We start from the raw sequence: 21,118 nt of genomic DNA on the forward strand, positions 1-21,118 counted from the left end.
GAAACCCATAGGATAACAAAGAAAGCTTTTTTCTGAAAAAAAAAAAAATCAAAGGCAAGTGTTAAAAGAAAAATTATCAAGAATGCCTCTATACTCTAATTAAACATCGATACCAAAGGAATATGACCCGTGATGTAAAACCCACAAATAGCAACCTCTGTATTGTATTTAAACATCAAAAGGAGAGGAATATGACCTATGATGTAAAACCACAAATAACAGCGCATGAATCAAATCCCTTAGGAGCTGATCGAAGAAATCTAAATTGTTGGTGGAATTTGCTGAGAAAGAGAGTGTGAAAAATGGGGAGTGAAAGAGAAAAGCTGTATTGCCAATTTGCAGCCACTGTGCATGTTTTAATTTGACAATTAATGGGAAAGTTTTCAATTTTGCATTTTTTTTCCCAATTGCCATATATAACAATAATAATTTCTGTTAGCTACTTACGTGGAATATGATGTGACAAATAGTATCCAAATGGAGCTCTGTCATCGATAGTCGACCAATTATTAAACATGTCCAGCAAATGATAATGACCAATGTAAAATTTCTCATTGGTACACTATCAAATCAGGATAGGAGCTAGAGAAAAACACGAATACCAACAAAAGAAAGAGATGTCATGATGGGAGCAACACTAGCAACTGCACCAGCAAGTCATCGGTATGGAATAATCTGTGGAAACTTAATGTCAAGCATAAGAAAAGGCACTTTCTATGGAAATGTTTACAATACATGATACCCAACAATGAGACTTTGCATATAGAAGAACTAGGAAAGAGAGTCGTTTTAGCTAAAAGTGCGAAGAAAACCACTCAGCATTTGTTCTTTTATTATAGAACACTCGAGGAGATATGGAAAATTTTTCCGCTATAACATGGATGGATTGAAATTTTTGGACTTGGTGGATGAGACTACAAGAAGCAGCAGCCAGGCGAGATGGAAGAATATGAATAAGACATTTTTTAACTCTAAAAGGCATACTAGAATTCTAGACTAGCTGTGCAACAATGGAGTGAATACAAAAATGCTGTTGGGGTAGAGAGCTCGATAGCAAAGGAGATTCATACTGCTGCAACAAGCCAGGCAACAGGAAGTCAACCAGGTCAAGATGCAATGAAATTATATGTAGATGGAGCCATTGATAAAGGGAAAAAGGGAAGATTAGTAGTAGTGTGGAATGCTGCAGAAAAACTAGTAACCACTTAGGCAATCCTCGTCAAAAATAGCTAATTCGATAATCATTGATGCCATGGGAATAAGGTCTACACTCACTTTTGCCATTGACAAAAATTGGGCGTCAATGTGCATCTTCTCGAGCAACAAACTGTGGAAGAAAGGATCAATCAACAAATAAATAATTAGTCCATGCTATCTAGCATACTACGGGATGTATGAAAGCTGAAGGATTCATTTTGTAAGTGCTAATTCCTTTCTGTTAATATGAAGGACAATAGTGTAAGTCATACTTTGGCAAAATTTGCCACCATACTTGATGGAGCCGCGCAAGCTGTCCAAGAGGTTCGAGAAGCTGAAGTCAATCCTGTGACCATTCCAGTTGGCCCAATGACACATCTCGTACCAAGAATCTCAAGGAATCGCTTCAAGCAATGGTTCGAGCTGTTCAAGATTCGATTGGGATGTCAAGTGCGTTTAAAGAGCCTAGTGAAGAGAGTTTACCATTAGTGAACTTGCTTCAAATCAAAACAGAATTGGGGCATGAAGGCCTAGTTGTCCAACCGACTTGACCAACTTTAATGTTCAAATCAAACCAGAGTTGGAGCCACGAAGGCCGAGCTGTCCAACCGACTTGACCAACTTTAATGGCGCTTTTGTGGTGTTATTAATCGTTAATAGGGGTGGGCAAAATTACCCGTTAATTCGAAAATTCGTCATATTCGACCCAAAAATTAGAATATTCGATTTTTATTATTTAATTGAATCAAAAGAGGATTGGGTACCTGCTAAGATGCGGGGCGGATTAGGGATACATAATTAAAAACCCGCGGGTACCCGATCCGCCCCGCATTTATATATATATATATATAATTTTTTTTTAATTTTTATACACACTTTATAAAATAATAATTTAGAACTAAATAAGTAATTTTATTGAACAAATTGCATTACAAATATGAGAGACTATAGTTTATTTACAAGATTCATTCTAAGAGGTTATGATCTTATATTTTATAGAAAAAAATTTTAATTAATGTGGAACATATATATATTAAAAATTGTGCTACTTATTTCAAATTTTTATTGATTTTGAATTCTTTTAATTTTTTGCTTTTATCTTATATTCTCTTCACATGCTTGTTTCTTGGTGGAAAACCTTTTTTAGAAAAAAAATTATTAAATCTTAGATGAATGTGTAAAATAAAAAATTAAATTGGTATAAATTATTTTTTAAAAAAATTAAATAATAAATAGGACGGGACGGATACCCGCTGACCTGACCCTATCTCAGCGGGTACCCTATAATCGAGTACCCGCCGATATACGGGGCGGGCAAGGATCAGAAATTGATTGACTCGCAAGGTGCAGGTCGGGTCACTCAAATGGTGAATAGGACGGATACCTGACCCGCGCCCACCTCTAATCATTAATAAGCAATAAACGGACCATTTTATGCAAGATTAGATCCACATATGATAGGGCCGAATTTGTGAGCCCATATTAGGTAATCGTTCGTTATTGCTTTCCAAGTGTGGTTAGGATTTCATTTTACAAAACTTATAAAAACTCTTGTTTCTATCAATAACATCACACAAAAAATTCCAACTTCACAGTTTTGAGTGCTAAGGCTCTCTTAGGCCTTAGCTCTTGCGAGCACCCTTGAACACTTTAGAAAATCTCTCAAGTGTTTATTCCACCTTATCAATCAAAAAATCATACTTAATTGTAGCACCAACTACCATTCTTAGGGTTCACTAATTCGTTTAATTGTGGATCAAGATTGTACCAACATTCGTAACTAGAAGAATTAGAAGGATCTACGTAGGAAATTTCGCTGCTAAGCTTGTGTCAATCACCAAAATCTGGGGCTTATTATTCACAATTTTCGTCACACCGACGCCTCGTATCAATGCTCATTTACGATGTTTAATGAAAATTGGACTTTCCTCGTGGCTTATCCGTGGGGCACAGATTATCGGTTGCGCAGTTGTCCCAAAATGCTTTGCAAAGTCTAATTTATATAAATACAAATCGAGTATAAGGGGAAAAAAAACCTACTATCATAGGTCTGAACGGTACATGGCAACCACATTGGCAGCTAGGCAACCGTTTAGCACTTTTTAGTCAATATTTTCAATGATAATTTCCTCGCCTAAGTTCCTGATTTATTTTTTCTTTCAATATAATTTATTGAACAATTAGGCCTAATATTAATCCCCAATTCACGTTTATTTCTATCATCCTAATTGCATTGCAGAAACTAGTCGAGGTAATTCATCCAGTCCTTTGGACTGTTTAGTAGTTCTCAATTGCTTTAGAATTAGCCAAAGAGTAATCATTCAAATTAATCAAAGCTATTATTAGATAAATTCTACATTCAACATTTTTTTGCCATTAAAAAATCTAGAACCTGGATGTAAAAGCAACCGATAACACATATTACAACACCAACCGAAAAAAAAAAAAACCCCAAATGATTCAAAATGAAATCTAAATCAGCTAAAATAATCAATGCGAACTACCTGGAAAATGCAGAAATAAGACGAGGCTAAATACACTTTCCGTTCCATGTCTATTATGGGGAACAATTGATTCCAGGTAAATCTCCTGAACGTACATCTAAGGCTCATAGGCAGAGCAAAGTTGATCGAGACATGCACTAGTTATTTCAGGGCATTGTACTCGCTTGTACACGCATTCGAATAAACAGTGATCAATGAAGCACAATTCCCTACAGTGCCGCTACTCTCTTACAGTCCAAACGTTCTCCGCAAAACACTTCATATTATGTGAAACAGCAATTCAGCAATTGTGTGCCGTATTCCCAATAATCCAGTTTATGTCATTATACTGTTAAAGGGGCCTCCTCTGCCAACAACTTAGTATAGAAAGTGTTGTGAAAGAGCTGACAAAGTTTACACATGAACTGCTACAAACTCATGTCTTTTGGCAAGCTGATCTCAAGAAAATACAGGCTGCAATATAAGAATTAAAAGATGATCTATGTAATATACCGAAGGGGACTTTCAAAATGATGTATAAGCAGGATACATAGAAGATTAAAAAAATCCAGAAATAAGTGAATTAAAGTTTTCTACAGTAATTTCTGGTTAACCATCTCTGGAAGATGTTATCAATATGCAAGTCTTTTATTTCTTCAATGCATGACTTATTATCTCTTTTTATGTTTGTTACTTAGATTTTGGGACACGCAAACCAGAAGCTAACAGTGCCATCCTAATGTCTACAGTGCCACAAGGGGAAATCATCCATAGAAATCCCATAGGCTTTGGCCATACAGTGTTTCTGGGCACTTTAAAGCTTCAAATGCCTTCTAACGGAGGATCATAATAGGACAAATGGAACAAAGGCAAACCATGTTTTGAGAACTTTGCATAATTGCATGTTTCATTTTTTGACAATTACTTTACAATCTAATTTAAGCAAGAGGCATTACCAGAGCTTGGACCAAAGCAATAAATAGCTCCATGAAGTTAGTGTCTAAAGCAAGAGCTAAGAGAGGTGGAGACATTTATATCATATCTTCTATTAATGCAAGGAACACATACCGAAAGAGGATGTCAAAATCAAAAGCTAAGACAAATAAAGGCATGCAAATCCTTGAATCTTGTGCAACTTTATTATCTCTTTTCCAGTCATTTAGAATCAGTATTTCCGTCTAACTATTTGTTCCTTTTTAGACTTGTTAACAATTTGTTAAGATTCTTCTCTATTGTCTAGACAAGTATAACTGAATTGTCACACGAGAATTCTGACAATTTCAAAACAGGAGCAAAACTAAAGGAACATTATAAGTAAACAAGGTCTAGTAGCTATCCTTTCAGAATGCTTTTAGTCTTAATAGTAAACTTTGTTACCTGGCAGACATGAACGCCATCCCAAAGAACACAGCTTTAACAGCTTGCTTTTGCCCTGCATAGTCAAATGCCAAAGGCAGCATCTCATGCAAGGTAAGAAAGGCCATCACTCCCCCTACTGCAATAACAAGAATTAACAGAAAATAATGATGCTAGATGGTAATCACATGTCATCCCTCAACCAGTTAAAAATACTCCAGGAACAGCATAAGAACCTGATCCAAGAAGACCCTCCAAAACTTCAGGATTTAAGCTGCTAGGGAATAAGTAAGCTGCACTAAGCTAAAAGGTAAGAAACTTCTAATGTCTTAACTCCTCTGCTACTTCAGAAGAGAAAATTATTAAATTAATCAATTCACAAACAAGAACGGAACCAACCTACAATAATTACACCAAGAGGCTCTGCGAAGCCAGAAAGAGTAGCCAGTTTGAATGCCTTCCATTTGCTGAATTTAAGACAAAACTATGCAACTTAAACAGAAATGACAGAATTCCAAGGATTATACTAATGACATAGAAGTATGCATTTGACAAACTAGGCAATCTCTTTTATCTGCCATTTCTAAAATAAAACCATAATGTTCACATTCAGTCATCTTACCTATGTGTTGCAAAATAAACTGGAAGTGCAACTGCAACACCCTGTAAAAATAGAAAAGAATGAATTCAGAATCCTTTGATTAAAGTGAGAAAATTATGCTTTCTTAGGTTAGTACAGATACATCAATACCACCCTTCCCAATATTTTCCCTCTTTCATTTTTTGAGAGAGACAGAGAGTCCAGTGCCAAGAAACATTAATGATATTCTTTCACGCAGCTTTACTCTTTCTTTTGGGTTTTATCTTTCCAAATTTTAGTTCTTTTAAATTTTGTGTACTATTCAAGTATTTTGAGCACAGACTAATACTTTCCATGACCAAGTACTGCCAAGATCTGGTAAAATTCTTGTTAATAGGGTAATAGGATCACTGTATCAATCTTGAGAATACTACATGGTTGCATCACTTACAGAATAGGCAGATACAACATGCAACCCCAGTGTTCAGCCCATGATTTATCATGCTAGAATCCAAAACCCAAATTTTGTCATTCCTAAGTATTTGTCTTCAGAGCACAAGCTAAAACTCCAATGTAAAATCCTTTTAATATTGAGACAAACTGTTAGCCTGCAATAAGAAATTGTGTCTATGTGACCTAATGAACAAATTCACATTACATAAATTATAACAATATGAACATCTCTAACAAATTTCACAAATACCATATTTCAGAATATGGAAATTTTAATGTTGCAGTTTGTTAAAAACATATGAAGGCAGATTACAAGAAAAATCCTGAATCATGGATGGTTTAATGGGTATGGCCTATTAGGATCTTCAAAACAAGGTCCTGCCCCATCTTCCAGAGAACTACTATGTGACCAAGTGACTTCTAAAGGATTGAGTAGGGGCTTTCAACAAATTGCAGAATTTTGAACAAGTGTTCAGTATGAAAGAGACGAAACCTGTAATTTCCTGCAGTTAGAGGTTGAGTAGAATTGCTGGAAACTAGATAGTTATTTAACAATGGTAACTTTCATATAGTCATCAGAACCACAAAAGAATCAATATAATCAAGTAATTTAGGAAACCCTTTTTTCAATTGCTTACAGGTCCAAAAATGGAAGATCATAATTTACATCTTAACAAGCATCTGCTGGTAAGGAATGAAAACTACCCTAAAAAACTGAATTAGATAAAGGATTGTTTGACCCAATTTGATATGTTCCTGCCACAGCAGAATTGAAACAAAAAAAGGTCCACTTTGGAGTAAAAAAATGAGTTTCATGGGCAGTGGCAAAGCCAAGACCTCATTGATAGGGCACAACAGCCCAACAGCCAAACAGCTGGCACAAGCACAACACCTTCCCATGATAAGTAGGTACCACCGTCAATGAGAAGGACCCATTTGTTTGATTACAACTCATTGGGAATTCCGAAACTAACCCAAACTGATGCCATGAGAAGTAGCATAAACTAAAGCCCAAACAAACAAAATTCTATATCACTCCAAGCATAATTTATAGAAAATATTTGGATTTCTTGCCATTATCTTCTCTCTCCACTTTCTTTGGTGTGTTCCTCTTTCCTTCAAGCCCAATTCTTTATGTCCATATTTTCCTGGTTGCTAGCACCTTGTGATGTGCTTGCTTTTTCCCTAATTACTAGTAAGCTTTTGTTTCCTTTACTAACTAACTACTTGGACTCAACTTATAAAACATATCATTTTTCTATTTGGATGCGATAGCCAACCTCTTTTGGGTTGCGGTGATGCAATTGCAATCATTTTTGTTTTTTGGTTGAGGGTCTGCTGCAATAATTTACAAAGTTAGGTCTTAACGCATGTTAAGCATAATCAAAGGGAACTAATTCCAAAATTAGGGGGTGATGGGGAAGGTATGCAGCCTAGGCAATGTCATGCAGTATTCTAAGTTAAAAAACCTGTAAGTGGAGGAATCCAATCTCTTCTAACACAAAACAAAACAAAACAAGAAACAAAAAAACAAGCCCTCAGTGCAAAATATACAAAGGTTAAGGGTGAAAACATCAACTTCTAAACTCTCAGATGTATAATATTTCACATATTATAGGCAAAACATGTGATAGACAATCAGACACGATACCATCCGAGAAAATAGTACAGGGCCCAAGAGACAACTTTAAGACAGTGTTGTGTTTTACTAATGAAACATGGCTATGCAGGTAATCACACTACTAAAAGCATATTTCTGCCAATGGAAATGAAAATTGAAAACCTCAGTTTGGAAAGCAGAAATGACATTTTAAGGACATCATATTAGGATATACCATCAGTTTCAACAAAAGGAAGTGAGAAATATTGTTACATCTACTCCTATATCAAATCCAAACTCATGGGCTTTTGTCTGACTTTAGGTTGCTCAAGCTAAAGTACCAGTTCAATTTAAATTTGGCAAATTCATTTGTTGACATCACCTAATTTAGAATTTGTTTTCACCAGATATATCTGTCCGAAGTGTGTTGATAATGTGTACCAAACACATCCACAACAACACAACATGATAGATTTGAGAGACTAACATAACTTCATTCGAAGTCTAGAGCATGTATGTTTAAAAAGCAGTATGGATATTAGAACAGCAGAAGCAAAACCAACAGGCAGCATGATATGCCACGTCATTATTGTATCACACAAGCAGCTTGGAAAATGGAAAGACAGACACTAAATCCACCAACTGGCAACGAAAGATTTGTTTTGAAGACAAACATTAATATATTTTGATGACATCAAAAATCAAATCGAATCACTGCAACTAGGAAATTAAAAACATTTCTATTACTAAAAGCACCAACAAAACTCCGTGTCACTTCAGCATGCATCAGTAGCAGCGTGGACTGGTGTTAGCTATCATCAACCTTATCAATAAGGATCCTAATGGCAGTACAATCATAAGCTTTCATTAGGATCAGTGAGTAGCTCCTCAGTTTGTGTTCTATTTACATTGAAGATAAACATCTACTGCATCGACAATGACTTTTACAGGTAGCTTAGGAAGTAGCTTCGCTCCATATCATTTTCCTGAATGCAGTGAGACATGAGAACTATCCACAGAAGCTTCAAATTTCACTATTAGCCTTTCTTTGAAGCAGAGATTGTTTGGCATACGTATGATAGTCCGTTATAGACATAAGCTCGCTTACTCATGGGAAATATCATCAATAGAGTCAATAAAAGAAAGCATTAGTGGGAGATTAGTATCACAGATAAATCGCCAAATGAACTTGTTTTAGTGACACACGTTCAGAAGATTCTATGGATTGCTTTTCAAGCAAATCTAGTATCAAACAAAGTAAAGAATCAGCATGAGCAACGCATGTAAGTACCTCCGGAATATTGTGCAATGCAATAGCAAGAGCCAGATTTAGACCAACTCGAAGACCCTAAGAAAACATACAAAAGATAACAAAATTGATATGTATCAACTGATCTTTCAGGAAAGAAGTCAATCATTAAAAAAAAAAAACGTATAATCCAGCAGCAAATGTACCTTGATTGATCCAAGAAAGACTGCCATTCCCTCTGGAAAATTGTGCAAGCTAATTCCTATTTACAGAGAGAAAGAAAGAAATAAAACTGAATCTTCCCATTTATAACCAACAGATATACCAGAACCAGGAACTTTCAGTGAGAGATTTGATGTGAAGGATTACTGCAACTCCCAATTGAGACATTTATGAATACATGGCTAACCTCCAAGAGGATAACTTATTGTTTTAACAGTGACACAAAGAATGGAAGTCTCAAACTACTGGTACTACTTAATCACAATAGATCAATGACAAAAGAAAATGCTGTAGAATACTTCACCATTTAAGATTAGAGGTACAAAAGAACAACTCTTCATGTATATTTATCCAAGAAAAGGGCAATGTTGTTTGTCTGCTTCATTGACTTAACTATAAGATGCAACTAAATGAGGGGTCAACAAGAAGACACAAGTTTTTCGGTAATGATGGAGAATCATCCAAACACCACAATGTCATCTTGAGGTTTTCACTAATTAGGTTTTCAGCTTCAGATGATACACCCAATTAAGTAAAATCATACTTTCAAGGATTTTTAAGTTCTGATGATAATCATGAGTGGTATATACAATCTTTGTGTGAGAGAGAGAGAGAGAGAGTCAACTGCTTTATAGTAGATTAGCAGACCTACATAAAACAACACATGGGTACCCTTAAAAGTGTAGTTGGAGTTAGCATAAATAGGAAACTTTTGACCCCATCAATTGTTGACTTGAAATAAAACAGTGAGAATAGTGCATGGTTGTTTTCACAGAAAGTGTACAAGTACCAAGTTGCCTGTCTTTGCCTTTCATCTTTACATGAGAATGTACCTTATTTACATGACGGAGATTACAAAAATTAAACTGTGTTCCAACAAACATAAAAGTCAAACCTCTTTTTCAATTTAAAAAAAATGAGACAATGCAAAACCCACATTATGCCCAGGTTGCACCCCTCCAATATGTTAGTGAAGCTTGTTACCAGCATTGTCTTTGTTGTTTTGCTTTTTTCTTTTGTGTTTTTTGGGAGGGGGGGGGGGGGCGGAGACTAAATTCCTCCACAATACTTCATCATGTTGTCATGTATGTAGACCACCTAATTAAATGTGCAGTTCTCCTTACTGCTTATACTGCAATTTAATATACGAATGCTTGGTCTCATAATGTCCATAGTTAGAAACACACTTAGAAGATACTAAGTCTCACCTGGCTATGAGATGCAAGTCCATAATTGTCCAATTAACTGCTAAGCCAACCTAAATCCAGCATTGCTTCAATTGTGATACTGAAATGAATTTTCTAACCACCCTTTGTGCACATTCAAATTTTCTTGGGAGAAAAACCATTTCTCTGTCAGTGTGGCCTTATCATTTGAGGTCCAATCAAACAACCAAGCTATCAAAATTGATATCATTAATACACGAATTAGCAGCCTCCGTGACCAAAAAGAGCCACTAAATAGCAAAATATTTTTCCTTAAGAAATGCTTCTCCAACAGTTTGGGAGTGAACAAATCCTGAAAGGCACTCATGGTATTTAAAAATGTTTCAGACCATCATAAGTTCATTCAAATCATGTCTTCTGTCAACAGTAAGCTCGCACACTAAAAGCCAAACAAAGGAAACAGTTGTGGTGCAACCAGCTGGCATAATTGAATGCATTCACGCAGAAAGCCGTGCAAACAAATATGCTAAGGAAATCTTCAGTCAAAGTGAACAAAAATACACAGCAGACTGACCTATTGCTGTAACAATGCCACTAAACAAGACTTGGCGTCGGTGCTTTTTCATTATATCCTTGCCCCCTTCATCCCCATTTTTCTGTTTGCAAGCAAAATATATTATGTATTAAAATGAATTTCCAAACACACCAGTTGCACTAGAAAACTTTAGAATGAAAAATGCCACTAGAAAACTTTAGGAGAGAATACCTTACCTTACTGCTTTTCACATCTGAACTTGGAGCAAGTGTAGGTTCTGGGATGAAACCAGAAACAATTGCAAAGAATATTACACCTGCAAAGAACTAAGAGCAACAAATGGGGTAACAATTATTAACTTAAATAATTTTTGTGAAACAAGGAAAGAGAAGACAATCATTAGGTGATAGCTTACCCAGAGGTTTCCCCTTAAGAAACCAATAGAGTTCATAGCATTATGGGCCAAATCCAGGAATGATATGCTCAACATAAGACCTGCAGCAAAACCCTGCACAGAGATCACAAGTATGCCATTTTAATTTCATAAATGACTCAGGAAAACTAAAGAAAATAAAGAAGTAACAAATTAAGAATTTGAAAACATTATGTATGTTAATGTGCATTTCCAATGTATTATAATCAATCATACAAGGAATCCATATGCAGCAAGTTTAACAAGAATTGCTCAACCGAGAATCATAACCATGAGAGACAAAATGACAACCAATTTTCCTTAAGAAAATAGTAGCAGCTAATCATTACCTGTAAAAGCCCAAGCATCTTCACATTTGGAGCCTGATTCACAACCACAAACAGTGCACCTGTCCAGTAAACGGAAAATAGTTAGATTAACAATGGACTACCAACAATAGCACTTCAGTTGCTCACAAGTCAATATCAAAGATGGCAGCTGCAGAAGCAAACCACATCAGGCGTTTTAGTAAAGGAAATTTTAACAAATCAAGCTACAGATTATTCATTGTAACTTCCCCAATAGACCTCCAGGCTGTCACTTCTTACTACAGTAAAAATGGAAGACAAGAAAATAAAGACCTTCTCAATTTCAAAATAGATATCCTACTGGTCATACTAAAAAAGTAGTACCAGTTTCCATTTCAAATAAATCTTTATTTTAGCGGAAAGGTTAGAGGTTTTGTGTTGTCTCCACTCATTTAGACTTAAATAATCATGGTTCCTAGTTTGCTCTTCAAAATAGTATACAGTTTGAGCTCTTGCTGCAAATTAAAATGCACAGTTTGACATTGAGGCAATAGAGTACAAGGTCACAAGGAATATATCACAAAATTTTCCTAAAACAAGTGAAATCAAAATTGGAAAAAATGAAAACTAGTTAGTACTAAGGTCCTTGCCATTTGATAAAGACTAGATCATCACAGTTCAAAATGTTGCTTTAAATAGGAGCTTAGCAAAGAGATACCCAAAAACAGAAGTTTATCCTCAAAAGAATGAAGATGAGCTCCAGAAATAAACAAAACAGCAAAATCAAGATACTTTAACAACAATGACCCCCTTGTCAGAGTTCTTCTTATGCAGTCTTTTGCATTTATTGTTTTCTTATTTCAACACAAGAATCATCAGTTCTTTATGCCTAAATCACCAGGAGTAGCCAAACTTAAAAGCATCCTGCAAATGTCCCAATGGGCATACCTAAACCCACATGAATTCTATTACCACATGGCAAGAGTATGACAAGAACATGACATTATAAATTGTAGTGAGTTTATAGAGAGTTGTAGTCACAAAACACATAAACTACAGCACACAATCCCAGAGAAAGAGAGGCAATGCATGTTTAAGACAATTTCCTATCACAATCAAATAAACGAACTGCAGTACTATGGATAGATCATACCCATTCACAGCACTAGCAAAAAAATGACTGCAATGCCTGGGTGCAATCAAGTAGATGAAACAAAATCTAAATGAATAAAAACACAGGATTGGCAGTAGGAAACCACTCTATTTGCCATCAAATATTTGTGTTTGGATAGACTATTATTTGAAATAATTACTGTAGCACTTTTGTGATGTTATATATGTGAGATAAAAAGGTTGGGAAATGTGTTTATGATGCAAGTGAAATATTATTTGAGAAAACTCAGCTATCCAAACAGTATCTTTTTCAGGATAACTAATATTTTTTTTCCAAATGTAGTCTACAATTTGGTAGAGTTTGCTTTGTCTACTTACCAAAATTTAAAAGAAGAAGAAAAAGAAAAATGAAAAAAATATTTTTTTTGTCAAGATTGTCTCACGGAAATTGTGGGCTTCAAATCCATGAATTCTAAAGATGTCTGTATGAAGTTTAGGCATTTCAAATGATTCATTGTGGAAATAACAGAAGCATTTTTAGTTAGACTTCAATGAGCAATGATTATCATTACTCCCTGAGCCAGTAGCTCATGGACCATATTTACAATGTTGCTCCTTTATTAATTCCACAAAATCAAGTTACAGGAATCGCACTTGACGAGGGACAAAGGGAAGCCGCATTTGACGACATAGTTTCTCTGTTCAGAACAAAATAGAAAAATTACCAGACAAGTAGACATAATCTTGCCCAAAATTTTAACTTTTGTATGACTGAAAAAATTAAAAGGTTTATCATCAATCATCTGGAAGGTAGGGAAGAAACTACTTTTAAGGCCTAGGGAAGTCACATAGTCAACTCAAAGCCTTTCACATGCAAAATCTGCTTCACATATATAATTTGATTTTTTAAGAATCAGATCACATTACCAATGTTCCAGGAAAACCTCCAAATGTAATCTAATACTTGCTTCATCCTACAATGATAGCTAATCCAAGGCACTGAAAGGCCCCCCCCTACAATGTTAAGTTTCTGGCATGTAAGGGACAAATGCAGCCAGTAATATGGTAAGTATAAAGGTTCAGCTGACAATCACTAGCAAAACTCATCATACCTCTCTTCAACTCTTTTGGAGCCAAATATCAATTTTCTTTTGTTTAATGTAACTTAAATTTTGCATTGCAGATAGCTGACAAAACTTTGAGTACCAGAAACAAGCTGTTTTGCCAATAAGATTTGCATGAGAAGCAAACTAGCAGCTGGCTCAAGATGATTAGAATGGAGAAAAACATCAGAATAAGCTTAGCCTAGGCCTGTCCTAGAATAATTATGCCATATTGTTAGACTGGGAGGTGATTGTGCCCGTCAATAATCCTTCATCCATAATAATTACACACTTAATCTTTGTTTCTATAGCCAAAAAACCCAATGAGGAGAAACCACATCATTTTGTGTACAAATTTCAGAAGGAAATACTCAGTCTCATTAGGTACTGGGTCAAGAAGTATAGACTTCATAGTTTCTGAGGATCTTTAACTTGAGATTTTATAAGTGTCAAACCCATTCCGCTGCAGCCCTGCCGCACATCCCTAGTGAACTATGTGGAATCTTCATATCACTCCCTTAACTTTCATTTGGAGTTGGATTAATCCACCCAACAAACTCTAATTTCCAAGAGGTGTACAAAATCCTTAATATGCAATCTCATCACAATTTTTGTAAAGTCAAAAGCAAGTTTACATCTTAAAACTACACAAATTTATGTGCTCGTGTCAAACAGCACAGCATATATGAATATGCCTCTTGCAATATCAATGGCAGGTAAGCAACTTTGCATCTGATATATTTTAAAATAAATCTAACAAGTAATTTATGTCATTCATGAATCACACAGTCAAATCACCCTGAACGATAACTGTCCATTTAAGACGAACTCAGAAGCACCATATACCTATTTGAATGTGAATATAATGGCGAAGTTGAAATACATCCAAGGATCAGAAAGCAGATTAATATAACTAATTGATCATGGCATGCAACGCCAAATCAAGCTAAGAAGAAAGGAAGCAACATGAATCAAACCTTGGAAATCAGGCATGCAATGCCAAGAAAGAGGTTATGCAAGTTGCATAACACAGAGATCAGTCAGTTCATTGACTTCTGTACCAGAAACATATACCCCTATATGAGCAGCCGAACATTCTTTCATCAGTCTTATTTGTAAGCTTATTCCTATGCAAACAATCCTTTTGAGAACATCCGTAAACAACCGAATTTTGGTTCCACAGCAAATAACCAGATGCCATTCGCCTGTAACGTTAAGCATTTTCGTATGTGCAGTAGTTTCTTCTTCGAGAGGAATATCCTGTTTCATACCCTGCCCCGGAAACAACCACTATCCTTACCCAGAAGTGCAGATGAATAGTTAATCATGTTCCCTAGATTCTGCCATACAGAAAAGCAATGCCCCCGAATATAGAAACTCAGATTCTAAACTAATAATTAAACCTACAAAAACAAATTTTTCATAGATTCTAACTTTTGATGCATAACACAAATGTAAAAGCAATTTGAAATCAAACAAATTGTGGAAACAGTTCCCTATATTGTAAATAAATTTTCATTCATCAACAACTGAACATGTAAGTCTACATTTCAATTCGAACTATGAAATCCAACAACACACAAGCCCCAGGCTGCCTCAACTGAAACAATTATACATAACTTACATAACCCATTTCCAAAATTTGCAGAGGAAAATAATCTTTCAATGGCTGACCTATGGATGTACTTAAGCCACCTATGAGTGAGAGTCCAAGAGCAACCAATACTTGAGAATCCATCAATCCGTCTTCTCCAATCCAAACCCCAACGAGACTTTTTCTTTGGTTCTTCGACTATACAGCTACTAATAGTCAAAGGGTTTACAGAAGATACAGGATAAAGAAACTTGGGTACTGGTTTAAATAGAGCTGAAGAAGTGTAGAAAGAATCATTCCATACAAAAATAAGCAAGTTTCAGACGAAGTTTTTTTTATTGGGTTAATTCCACTTTGTCCCCCCAAACTTTGGACGATTATCCATTTTAGTCCCTAAACTTCAAAATGGGACAGTTAAGTCCCTAAACTTATAATTACCTCTCAATCAAGGAAAATTGTTAACAAAATCCTGAATGCTGTGGTGGTCGAAGTGTCCCATTTTATAAGGGTTTAGGGATTTAAGTGTCCTATTTTATAAGTTTAGGGATTTAAGTGTCCCAATTTATAAGTTTTAGTGACTTAAGTGTCCCATTTTGAAGTTTATGGACTAAAGTGGGTAATCATCCAAAGTTTGGAAGGACAAAATAGAATTAACCCTTTTTTATTTGGTTTTGCACAAAATCAGCTGACTCAGCAAAACACCGAAAGTGTGTTTCTTGTCTTAGTTTCGGTTGGCTGTAAAAAGGGGTGGCAGTTCATATTAAACTTAATATTAAAAACTTGGATACCCAATTACTCATTATTTGAAAAAAAATTATTTATTATAATATTGTAGTTTTTTTGTGATGGATGTATATGAGATAAAATAAATAAATAAAAATATAGTTCAAAAATGTATTTATGATATAATTTAAATCTTTTTTTTTCAAATAATATAGTTCAATCACTTACATACGTACTAAACTTGGGTCTAAAGAGGAACTCGATAAAGGAATAGTTCAACGGATTGTTGGTTCAGTAAATGGATGGTTGACACAACGGGGTATTATAATTAATTTAGATATAAAATCTCATGATTTTAAATACAAGATATATGATTAGACAAGATCAAAATATATTACAACAAATTTTTATTGAATTTTTTGTAAGTTTTAAAGTAATTTATTTCTAGAGTAATGACAAAATAAATTTAATAGGTAGTTTATCAACTTTTAAGTACAAAATTACCTTTTTTTTTAGCTTTACCATATTTTTGTGGCACAAACTTGTGATGGTATCAAACAGAATCTGGGCAACAGAGCTGCTTCCAATGGTTTGATGGTTAAACTATTGCAGAACAAAGATTAATAATAGGAAGAATCAATTAATGAACTGATGGATAACCCAATGAAATGGTATTGATATTGATCAAACAAGAAGATTACAGACTTGGCGGGAAAGGAAAGAAAATGACAGAATGAAGGAAAACAGAAGAAGAGAATGCTCAGGGAATGATCCCTTACAATTGGCTAACAAATTCCTGTTTTCCCCTCTACTGATCCTATCTATTTGTAGCTAGCTGACAACTAATTCCCTTGGCGTTTTCCAATCCAGCTTGACCATGTGAATAGCTAACCGAATCTGTTAGCAGAGCCACTTGCTGATGAGTTCACGTTGGTTGAGCTTGTTTCCAGCAAAGGCGTGTTTCTAATCTCACGCCTTTGTTTCTGCTTCTTCTTCATGCTTCACACTTTTCTTCATTAGTGCACGCCTTTCTCCTTCTTAATAAAACGTGATATCAGATTTCCATGCCTTCAGCATCCCTTCCGTTATCTTAAGTAAGGCGTGATACTTAGTTCACGCTTCCAGCTTATTTAGCTAACTTTTGCTCCATGACAATTGCTCCTCCTTCAATCAATCTTGTCCTCAAGATTGAAATTTAGGGAATTCCTATTCAATTTGTTCAGCATCCTCCAAAGTAGCTTCAGCTGGTTGAGTACCCCACCAGTGGATGAGCCACTGTACAGTCGCAGCATTTTTTCTCTTAACAATTCTTCGGTCTAACACTGCTACTGGCTCTACTCTGAGATGTCCCTGCTCGTCTTCATTTGGTAACTGGAGTACAGGAGTGGTATGGGTTCCCACCTTCTTTTTTAGTAAGGACACATGGAATACTGGATGTATCTTGGCTCCTTCAGGCAACTCAAGTTTATATGCGACTTCTCCTATCTTCTGTATCACTTGATAAGGCCCAAAATATTTGGCAAACAGCTTGGTGTTGCCCCTTAGTTCCACAGTGGTTTGTCTATGAGGTAGTAATCTCAGGTACACCCAGTTTCCTACATTGAAGGTCCTTTCACTCCTCTTTTGTTCAGCATACAGTTTCATTCTGTCTTGTGCTTCCTGTAAGTTCCTTTTGAGTAGCTCATCCAGCCTTTGTCTATCCTTCAGATGGTCCTCTACAATAGCCACCCTGGCCTGAGTATAGGGTCCTAGAGCTAGCTGGGGAGGGGGTATTCCATACAGAGGTTCAAATGGACTCATTCGAATGGCAGTGTGGTAGGTGGTGTTATACCACCATTCTGCAAGAGAGAGCCAAGCATTCCATCTTTTAGGTTCCCGATGAGTCATACACCTTAAGTACATCTCTAGTACTTGATTCACCCTCTCAGATTGGCCATCTGTTTGGGGGTGGTATGCAGTGCTCAATTCCAGTTTAGTTCCTAGAAGAGAGAACATCTCAGTCCAGAATTGGCTAGTGAATACCCTGTCTCTATCAGAAAGCACACTGAGAGGCACTCCATGCAGTTTGCAGATTTGATCTAAGAATATCCTGGCCACGGTTGGAGCATTAAAGGGATGGGATAAACTGATGAAGTGAGCTGACTTGGTGAATCTGTCCACAATTACCATGATGGTATCCTTCTTTTCAGATAAAGGTAGCCCTTCAATGAAGTCCATGGTTACATGGCTCCAAGAGTATTGGGGAATAGGGAGTGGTTGCAGGAGTCCTGGATAAGCTGTGTGTTCATCCTTGCACTTTCTGCAGGTATCACATTGTAACACAATACTCCTGATGTCCCTATACATACCTGTCCAGTAAAAAAGTTGTTTAGCTCTGAGATAGCTGGCCTGCACTCCTGAATGTCCTCCTAGCTGAGACTCATGTAGTGTAGCAATAATCTTCTTCCTTACTTCTCCTGATGAGCCAACTACTATCCTGCCTTTGTATCTGAGCACTCCATCCTGATACGAGTGTTCTAGTGGGTTGCCAGGTGTAAGTACTATTTGTCTGATCATGTTCTGCACTTCCTCATCTCCTTGATAGCTCCCTATAACTTCTTTCATCCACTCAGGAATGACACAGGTTAGTTCAGTACAATCTCCTTCCTCTCTACTTGCCCTTCTGGATAGAGCATCTGCTGCTATATTCTCCTTCCCCTTCCTGTATTGAATCTCATAGCTAAGTCCCAACAGCTTGGTGAGCCATTTCTGTTGAAGTGTGTGTAAGTCCCACAGACAACCAAGAGGGGGGGTGAATTGGTTGATTAAAATCTTAACCAAGTTTATGCACTTTTTCTTTAATGAAAATTTACCTTCCTTTTTAGTAATGATCAACCAAGTAGATTAGAAGACAATAGCAATATTAATCAGAGAAGCAAGTATAGATAAGCAATGAAGATTTTATTAAACAGAAATATAAAATAGAGAAACAAACCAAGTGTCTACCAAGCTTTACCCAAACTTGAAGACCAAACACTAGGAAGAGCAACTTCTCTTTGATGAACGAAGATCAACTAGATGTACAATGGAGGGAGCTCTTCCTCCTTGCCCTAAGCCTCACTTAGTCAAGCTAGGAAGTTTTACAATCACTCAGAAAACCCTCAACAAAGCTACACTAAAGATCCTTTCAACCACAAAAGAAATGCTCAACAGAAATTCACACCACTTTAATACAAATCTGCTTTGGAGACTATTTTCTAGCTAAAATATCTCTTGAGAACTTGTAAACAAAGTGAGCAAAAGTCACTACTTCGTTCAGACCAGTTTGATTTTAAAGGGATCCAGAAATGGGCTTCATCAATGCTTCCAACGGATAGAAGGCAGCTGAAGAGTCAACTAGCCGTTGGGGCTGTCGGACGTCCGACGATCGAATCATCGTCCGAACCAATCGTCCGATGATAGCCAAGTTGAGGTTCGGACGTCCGATAAGTTCTTTGTCGTCCGACAGCACAGCGTCCGACCTTGGACCGAGAGCTAGCAAGTTATCTTGGAATTTTTCGGACGTCCGATGCGGTTGATTAGCGTCCGATGGCAAGCGTCCGATCCTTCCGGACGTCCGATGCTTCCATGTGAGCGTCCGACGGTGCTTCCTTCCTGATGTTCTTTATCTTTTCGGACGTCCGACAGTTTCCTTTCGGCCGTCCGACCTGATTGTCCTGTTTTTGCTTCTCATTTTGGTTGTTTTACATTTCATGACATATTTGAACCTGATTCTTGGATAGACAAAAAACACTTGTATTTGAGGAAGGTTAGACAAATATTTCAAAGTACCAAGAATGACAAACTAGACATACTTAAAAGACAATATCTTTGATCGAAAACAAAACAATGACTAAATTCATTCATATTATTCCAATCTTGTTTGCCACATCCAAAGCAACGTAGTCAGGAGATAAACGAACATATGCTTTCTTTGTTCCAACAGACCTGATCAAAGTGTTCACTTTCTTGGTCTGTATAAACAAACTTTTGTGATCATCAAAACCAAGAATAACAGTGTGGTAGTAATCCTTTGGTCTAAGAGATACTTAAAGCTCTGATGGTCAGTTCTTATAATGAAGTGGTTCCCCTCCAGATAATGTCTCCATTTAGTAACAGCTGTTACCAAGGCTAGTAATTCTTTCTCATAAATAGACATTCCCAGATTCCTGGGTGCCAGGCTTTGACTTAAGAATGCTATTGGCCTCCTGTCCTGCATCAGTACTGCTCCAACCCCTCCATAGCAGGCATCAGTTTCAACCACAAATGGCTTAGTGAAATCTGGCAGGGCTAGCACAGGAGTGCTACACATTGCCAATTTGAGTTTCTGAAAAGCCTCCTCTGTTGCTGCACTCCAGTGGAATCCATCCTTTTTTAGTAACATGGTAAGAGGCTTTGCAATAGCCCCATATCCTTTTACGAACTTTCTGTAGTATCCTGTTAGACCAAGGAATCCTTTGAGCTCTTTGACAGAGGTTGGTGTGGGCCAGTTCATCACACCTTCTACCTTCTTTGGATCTGCCATCACTCCCTCTCCTGAGATAATGTGGCCAAGGTACTCCACCTCTGTTTGTGCAAAGGAGCATTTACTTTTCTTGGCATAGAGTTGGTGTTCCTGCAGCAGGTTCAACACCTCTGCTACCTGTTGCAGGTGTACTTCCAGAGAAGGGTTGTAGATTAGTATGTCATCAAAGAAAACCAAGACATACCTCCTCAATTGATCCCTGAAGATGTGGTTCATGAGGCTCTGGAATGTTGCTGGAGCATTCGTCAGCCCAAAGGGCATAACCTTGAATTCATAAAGGCCTTGGTGAGTTCTAAAAGCTGTCTTGTGTATATCCTCCACTTTGACCCTGATCTGATGATAACCAGCCCTCAAGTCAATTTTGGTGAAGTATTTTGAGCCATGTAGTTCATCAAGAAGCTCATCTATTAGTGGCATAGGAAATTTGTCCTTCATGGTGAGTTCATTAAATTGCCTGTAGTCCACACAAAACCTCCAGCTA

The 21,118-nt window shown here is 36.7% G+C and overlaps 1 protein-coding gene across 3 annotated transcripts; it reads right to left on the bottom strand.

Moving 5' to 3' along the window:
• Nucleotides 1–3,653: 3,653 nt before the first annotated feature.
• On the bottom strand, nt 3,654–15,647 carry LOC113719888 (zinc transporter ZTP29). Of its 3 annotated transcripts, none has more exons than XM_027245080.2 (13): nt 15,452–15,647; nt 11,604–11,662; nt 11,257–11,349; nt 11,078–11,167; nt 10,881–10,962; nt 9,125–9,180; nt 8,961–9,017; nt 5,659–5,699; nt 5,436–5,503; nt 5,273–5,329; nt 5,058–5,175; nt 4,090–4,154; nt 3,654–3,957 (listed from the first exon to the last, which is right to left on the bottom strand). In XM_027245080.2, the coding sequence occupies exons 1-12, from the start codon at nt 15,513–15,515 to the stop codon at nt 4,109–4,111; spliced, it is 831 nt and encodes a 276-aa protein (XP_027100881.1). In that variant the 5' UTR covers nt 15,516–15,647; the 3' UTR covers nt 3,654–3,957; nt 4,090–4,108. The 3 variants fall into 3 exon arrangements, with proteins under 3 accessions (XP_027100881.1, XP_071918667.1, XP_027100871.1); XM_072062566.1 differs by adding an exon at nt 14,755–15,117 and having other exon boundaries at nt 3,654–4,154; nt 15,452–15,600; XM_027245070.2 differs by having other exon boundaries at nt 3,654–4,154; nt 15,452–15,646.
• Nucleotides 15,648–21,118: the final 5,471 nt, after the last annotated feature.

This window comes from Coffea arabica, chromosome 1c (genome assembly GCF_036785885.1).
Source record: "Coffea arabica cultivar ET-39 chromosome 1c, Coffea Arabica ET-39 HiFi, whole genome shotgun sequence".
NCBI classification, from domain to species: Eukaryota; Viridiplantae; Streptophyta; class Magnoliopsida; order Gentianales; family Rubiaceae; genus Coffea; species Coffea arabica.